Source organism: Vidua chalybeata, chromosome 29 (genome assembly GCF_026979565.1).
Source record: "Vidua chalybeata isolate OUT-0048 chromosome 29, bVidCha1 merged haplotype, whole genome shotgun sequence".
NCBI lineage: Eukaryota > Metazoa > Chordata > Aves > Passeriformes > Viduidae > Vidua > Vidua chalybeata.
The window spans coordinates 1-6972 of NC_071558.1; the positions used below are offsets into that span (position 1 = coordinate 1).

At 50.9% G+C, this 6972-nt stretch overlaps 1 protein-coding gene across 4 annotated transcripts; it reads left to right on the forward strand.

The window, feature by feature from the left end:
• The first annotated feature begins 44 nt into the window (after positions 1-44).
• On the forward strand, positions 45-5432 carry LOC128801413 (uncharacterized). Of its 4 annotated transcripts, XM_053967283.1 has the most exons (5): positions 45-491; positions 937-1301; positions 1503-1694; positions 2279-2783; positions 4747-5432. In XM_053967283.1, exons 1-5 carry the CDS (start codon positions 371-373, stop codon positions 4998-5000), a joined length of 1437 nt encoding a protein of 478 aa, XP_053823258.1. In that variant the 5' UTR covers positions 45-370; the 3' UTR covers positions 5001-5432. The 4 variants fall into 4 exon arrangements, with proteins under 4 accessions (XP_053823258.1, XP_053823256.1, XP_053823257.1 ...); XM_053967281.1 differs by having other exon boundaries at positions 937-1694; XM_053967282.1 differs by having other exon boundaries at positions 937-1565.
• The last annotated feature ends 1540 nt before the right edge of the window (positions 5433-6972 follow it).

The following is a 6972-nucleotide window of genomic DNA, read 5'->3' on the forward strand; positions in this document are numbered from 1 at the left end:
TTGGGCAAAGATCAGAGAGGAGGCAATTAAGGATGGGATTTGGAATTGGCACGGGACTTGGGCAGCTTTGCGGCACCGGTCATCCTCCGGCGGGGGAGGGAGCCAAAGTGGGAGCAAATTCCATACGCTGAGGTGAAGGAGTTAAGGAAGGCTGCCAAAGATTATGGCAGAAACTCGCCTTTCTTTAAAAATGTGCTGGACTTAACATTTGCTGGACGTTTCCTAGTCCCCCATGATTTAAGGTATATTGCTAAGGCACTGTTTGCTCCCACCGAATGCGACCTCTGGGAGATTCATTGGAAAAAAACTGTTGAAACCACTCCTGCGCAAGTATGATCTCGCAGAGGTGGTGGGAGAGGGGGATGAGGCAATGGAAGCCCTTGCTGGAGAAGGGGAGTTCAGCAGTCCGGAGGACCAAATTCTACTAGCACAGGAGCTGCTTCAGGACATAGCAGCAGCGGGAAAGGAGGCACTCCTGAAGATACCGGATGGTAAGACCCCCTGCAAAACTTTTCTTCTATCATGCAAGGGCCTGAGGAGACTTTTATTACTTTTGTTGATAGACTGAAAGAGGCCATTGAGAGACAACGCAGAAGCTCGTGCAGAGCTTCTACGAAAGATGGCCATTTCTAACTCTAATTCGGAAACAAAAAAGATTCTCCGTGCACTACCTCAGGACCCCGAGCCCACCATCTCTCAGATGGTGGAGGCTTGCACAAAGGCAATGTCAATGGAGCACACGGTGGCCCTGGCTGTCAGCAAAGGGGTGGGAGAGGCCATGATAAACTTACAAAATACGCGCTGTTTTAACTGTGGTCAGCTGGGTCACATCCAGGTGAACTGTCCCCACTGGCCACAGATTCAACAACCTATCTTGCCCCCCCAAGACCATATCCTAGGAACCCATTTTATCAAGATCACCAGTTTCATCTACAGCGACAAGGGTACCAGCCAGCGGGAAACTGGCGGCGAAGCGCGAGGAAGGGCCGCGCGACGACACCAAGTGGCCCTTCTCAGCATCCCAGCCTCCCGACCATCAGGGAGGACGAGTGGCCGCGCGGCCAAGTCCAGCAGTTCAGCGCAGCCACGAGGACGGACTCCGCCTCTTCCGCCGGACAGGTACCCTAAATCAGGGCAATCATCAGGTCCTCCGCAGCAGCGTCACCATCTCTCTCCAGGATGAGGACCTGACGAGAATTCCTGCTGGGTTCCTGGGCCCCCTCCACGACTGTCGGGACACCACCGTGCTCATCTTAGAAGACTCCTTCAACACGCCAAATGAAATCACCATCTTACCTGAGGTAGTGTGTTTTCCACCAGGAGAGGAGATCACCGTCTCCGTCATTTGTAACCACCCACCATTTACTTTAAGGAAAGGCGATCCTTTTGCTTTGCTTTACGTACTGGACACCCACGATGACCCGGACACAGAGAGACATGTTTTCTTCACCCAAAATGTATGTAAAGAAAGACCATTAATTGATGCCAAACTTTCTTTCCAGGGAAAGTCGGTGCAGATGCGGCTCATGGCAGACACAGGAGCTGACGTGACCATCATCCCCCAGGTGAGGTGGCCCAGCGACTGGGAGCTTGTGCCCCCTTGCGGCAGGATCTCCGGTGTGGGCGGAGCGGTCCACTCTCTGAGGAGTAGGCATCTTGTGTGCGTGGAAGGTCCGGAAGGACAATTGGCAACGGTGAGACCTTTTGTTGTCTCTTCAAACATACTATTATTAGGAAGGGATGTTTTATGCCAATGGGGAGCCCGCCTCGACATCCCTAGCCCTTTGTGGGATTTTTAGCGTGGGCCACTGCAGAGCGCACTTCCCCACCCCTGACCTGGAAAACCAACACACCGGTCTGGGTGGATCAGTGGCCCCTTCCATCAGAAAAATTGAGTGCGCTTCATAAATGAGTAGAGGAGCAGGTGAAACTTGGGCATTTAACACCTTCTACCAGCCCTTGGAATAGCCCTGTCTTTGTAATTAGAAAACCTGGCACAGACAGGTGGCGCCTGCTCCAAGACCTGCGAAGGGTTAATGATGTGATAGAAGATATGGGTCCCATTCAACCAGGCCTTCCGTCACCTTCTATGCTCCCCAGAGACTGGCAGCTAGCAGTGATAGACATCAAAGACTGCTTTTTTAACATTCCGCTCTACCCCGGGGATGCTCCCAGGTTCGCCTTTTCTGTACCATCATTGAATAGGGCTGAACCTTTTAAAAGATATCATTGGACATCCCTGCCTCAGGGGATGAAAAATTCCCCTGTGCTCTGTCAGACTTTTGTAGCGCAGATTTTATCACCTGTGCGTCGGCTTTTCCCTGAGGCCATCATCCTGCATGACATGGATGATGTGCTAGTTTGTGCTTCCGACTCGACATACCTAAAGGCAACACTGGACAAGACTATTAAGGCTATCAAAGCTGCAGGGCTCCAGACAGCAGAAGAGAAGATCCAATTCTCAGCACCATGGAGGTACCTCGGATTCCTCATCACGGGAAGGACAGTGACGCCACAGACACTGACCATCAACAAGGATCCGAAGACTCTGCGAGACCTTCAGCAGCTGTGCGGAACGATCACCTGGATCCGCCCCCTCCTGGGACTGACGACTGAGGAGCTGTCACCTCTCTTCTGTCTGCTTCGAGGCGACGGAGACCTCGCCTCACCACGCGAGCTGACACCTGCCGCGCGGGAAGCCCTGCAACGGGTTGCTGTTGCTCTGAAGTCTCGCCAGGCACACCGCGTGGTCCGGACCCTTCCCGTGAACTTCGCGGTGTTGGGTAAGTGCCCCCACCTCCATGGACTTCTCTTCCAGTGGGATAACAGAGCATCTGATCCCCTGGTCATCTTAGAGTGGCTCTTCCTCCCACACCAGCCCTCTAGGACGATCACGACCCCTGCAGAATTGCTAGCCACTTTAATAATGAAGGCACGACACCGCCTCTGAACCCTCGCAGGGTGTGACCCTGAGTGCATTTACTTACCTGTTAGATTAGATCAATTGGACTCGTTGTTGCAAACTAATGAAAATTTGCTCATTGCTCTGGACAGCTTCCCCGGACAAATTTCGGTTCACTATCCTAAGCATAAATTGTTTAAGGATACATTGCATTTGGCCCGAGAATGTTTAAAAGCAAAACACCAATTCCAGGTGCTCTCACGGTGTTCACCGATGGGTCGGGCAGATCCCACAAATCGGTGATCACTTGGAAGGACCCGGACAGTCAGAAGTGGGAGTCTGACGTCCAAGTGGTTGAGGGTTCCCCCCAGATGGCGGAACTTGCCGCAGTCGTGAGAGCATTCAAAAAATTTCAACAGCCTCTGAATGTGGTCACTGATTCGGCCTATGTCGCTGGGTAGCAGAAAGGGCCGAAGGTGCCCTCCTCAAAGAAGTTTCAAACACAAATTTATACCGTTTACTCTCTGATCTCATTTGGCTACTTTCCCATAGAGAGCAACCTTATCATATCATGCACGTAAGGGCACACACCGATTTACCCGGAGAGATCACTGAGGGTAATCGGAAAGCGGACCTCCTAGCCATGTCAACACAAATATCTGCAACCGCTTCAACCACCTTACCAGACATACTCCGGCAAGCGCGGCTCAGCCGTGCATTTTACCACCAGAATGCCCCGGCTCTAGTGCGACAGTTTAAGATCTCGATAGCACAGGCAAGAACCATTGTTTCTACCTGCCCGAGCTGCCAGTCTTTCGCTCTTCCTTCCCTCATTTCGGGGACAAATCCCCGAGGGTTGGGAGCGCTAGAGATATGGCAGACAGATGTAACACACTTCGAGCCGTTTGGTCGGATGAAATACATACATGTCTCTATTGACACGTTTTCCGGCGCAGTGTTTGCCTCCGTCCATGCAGGCGAAAAAACCAGGGATGCCATGAAACATCTTTTCATGGCATTCTCTACGTTGGGAGTCCCATCTCACATAAAAACTGATAATGGCCCATGCTATGCGTCAAAGCGCTTCGGTGAGTTTGCGCAACAGTGGGGAATTTCCCATACCACCGGAATTCCCCACAATCCTACAGGACAGGCGATAATAGAGAGGGCCCACAGAAATCTAAAAAGGCTCCTTGAACAACAACATAAGCCGGACATTACAGTGAGCCCAGCCGAAAGGTTATGTAAGGCCCTGTATGTCCTGAATTTTTTAAACTGCTCAGAAAGGGAGCCTGACCCTCCTATTATCCGCCATTTTCACAATAACACCAGAGCGCAACTCGCCGAGAGGCCACCAGTCTTGATAAAGGACCCAGAATCCAAAGCTATCCAGGGCCCTTTCCCTCTAATAACCTGGGGGAGAGGGTATGCCTGTGTTTCTACAGATAAAGGACCAAGATGGATTCCGGGGAAATATGTCAAGCCCTTCGTAGAGGTGCCAGCTCAGCAAGACAACGTGTCCTTGGTGCAAAGCACCGAGAACACCTCATCGCTGGACGGAGTTTCCACTGCCTGGAAGAGGAGGAGAAGAAAGACCGTTCCTCCCAATATCGTCACACGTGTCATGATTACCCGAAGATATTTTCCCCCGCTGAACTCTATGTACCCAATTACCCCATCGCCCCCTGTACCCTTTCCTTTCCCCTAACCTCCCCTTTCCCTCAATCCTTACCCCTTTTCTCTAATTTTATTTAGTGCTTATTTAGTAAATAAAAACGGGGGAGGTTGGGGAGGGACCACTGAGGAAAATTTATCATTCAAGTTATGCTTTCTTTTATCACAAGACGCTGAGGATAACTACCGCCTTGAGGACACCTCTGAAACATCTGATGCTCCTGATCGTCATCATCTGGCTGTCACCGGTCAGGAGCTGGATAGTCCCACAGCTGAGAGAAAACATATGGGTCACGCTGGCGAAGTCCTTGAAGCAGGACAACTTCTGTATGGCCATGGGAAGTGTGGACAATCCGTTATCCACGTGCCTGGTAGGAGTCCCCCTGTCGCCAAACGACTATCCATATGCAGGAAAAAAACCTAATCCTGTGGACACCTGGGATGAGTGGACGAGGATTCTGCCATATGCACCACAGGAGCCCCAAGAATTGGACCTATTGGGCTCCTCTCAGGCAACATATTGTGTCAGGTTTAGGTACCAGCCCTCCCAGAAAGACTGGGATCAAATGGCTAAACTCCACCCCGCTGGTACCCAAGAAGTAAAAAGACACGATGTATCTCCCCACGATGGGAGATACCATGCAGCAAATTGGTGCAATTACACCTCGACCATGGTATCTAGGTCCTCCTCAGTTCCCAGGGTGCTCCCCAGGGGGGTTTTTCTCATCTGCGGCGACAGGGTGTGGGCAGGGATTCCCTCCCAAATCCAGGGAGGCCCCTGCAGCCTTGGGCAGCTTACCACACTGACACCGAACAAAACCCAAATTTTAAATTGGAAAAACGAAAAGAAATTGGCTCGCAAAAGAGATCCTATAACCAATTCGACGAAAATTGTGATTCAAAAATTTACAATTGGGGAAAGACGAAGAGAGTCACGGTATCCATATTTTTACCATGGTATGCCACAGCAAAGGCCCTTGGTGAGCTTTCTCCCCTCTAGTGTTGGCTCAGTAAGCAGGCCAACGCCACGTCCGCTGCCCTTTCCGACTTGCTAGCGGACGAAGAAGTCACCCGGCACGCCACACTGCAAAATAGGGCTGCTATTGACTTCTTACTGCTCGCCCATGGCCACGGCTGTGAGGACTTGGAAGGAATGTGCTGCTTCAATCTGGCATCAAAGAGCACATCCATCCAAGCTAATATCCAGCGGATCCGAGAGCAAGTTGACGACCTCAAGACTGAGACCTCGACTGTAGATCCTGTGAATAAACTGCTGTCTCGATGGGGTGTCCCAGGGTGGGTTGCTATCATCCTCAGGGGACTCTTTTGGATCTTTCTGATAATGTTCATGATCTCGGTTGCTTTATTTTTGTTTAGACGTATGTTGCTTAAAACGTTGGGAAGTGCTTATTTAATAAATAAAAACGGGAGAGATGTAGGAGGAGGGGTTGGGGAAGGCAGTCTAGGGTTGCCATGGGAAACAGCAGTTGTATGAGTTCTCCACCCCCTTTTGTAAGAGAATTGTACCCTCCCCCTGTCCTGTCAGTTATTGTTCAAGTCTGCCCCTTAGCCTAGAATCTTCTCTGTTCCACGTTTTCCCTTTGGTTCTTCCACCAAGAACACTCCTTTCCCTTTTCCCCACTGGTTAATGTTGTATTTCCCCTCCCTTTAGCCTTCTCCAGATTGTACCCTCGAATGCTAAACTCTCCTACCCCTACGCAGTAAAAGAATCCTCACCCCGCCCTTCGGGGCTCTCGGAATCTGCCTCCCTTCTGCTTCGTTGTCTCCCTGTTTGCCCCTTCTGCGACCCTTCAATAAACGAGCAGGATTTCAGCAGCCCGAGTGTCCCTCCCGTTCTTCTGGTGGACCCTCAGATGTACCAGCTATCCGAGCTTCGTGCCGAGTGCCTAAAAGCCCCCACGGCTCGGCAACTGGGAGATCCTTTGCATTACAGGGCGAATAAAGGGGGGATGAATGTGTGTGAATGAGAGGCGAGCTGGTTACCCCAGACCTGCTAAGCGAGAGCGGCAGTCTCCCATGCTGCATTTCCGTCTTTTTCGCGAGAAAAGCGGCCAGTAAAGAGACTAAGCGAGTGATAAAAAGAGTGAGAGAACCCCACCCTGGGACTGGGTCTCAGAGAAAGAGTGGGACCCCTTGGGGGGGGGGGGAGGAAAAGGTAATTAATTAGAAAAAAAATTAATTAAAAGGTAAAAAGAGGGTTTTCTTGGCATAATCTATTGGGGAAAAATAAAAGGTAAAATGTGTAGGAGGGGCCCCTAAAAATTCTGCTGGATTGAGGGATAAGAATGCCCAAGAACATCCAAGATCAAACCTGCTGGATTGAGGGATTAATGTTCCAAGAGCATCCAGGGTTAAGTCAAACCTGCTGGGTTGAG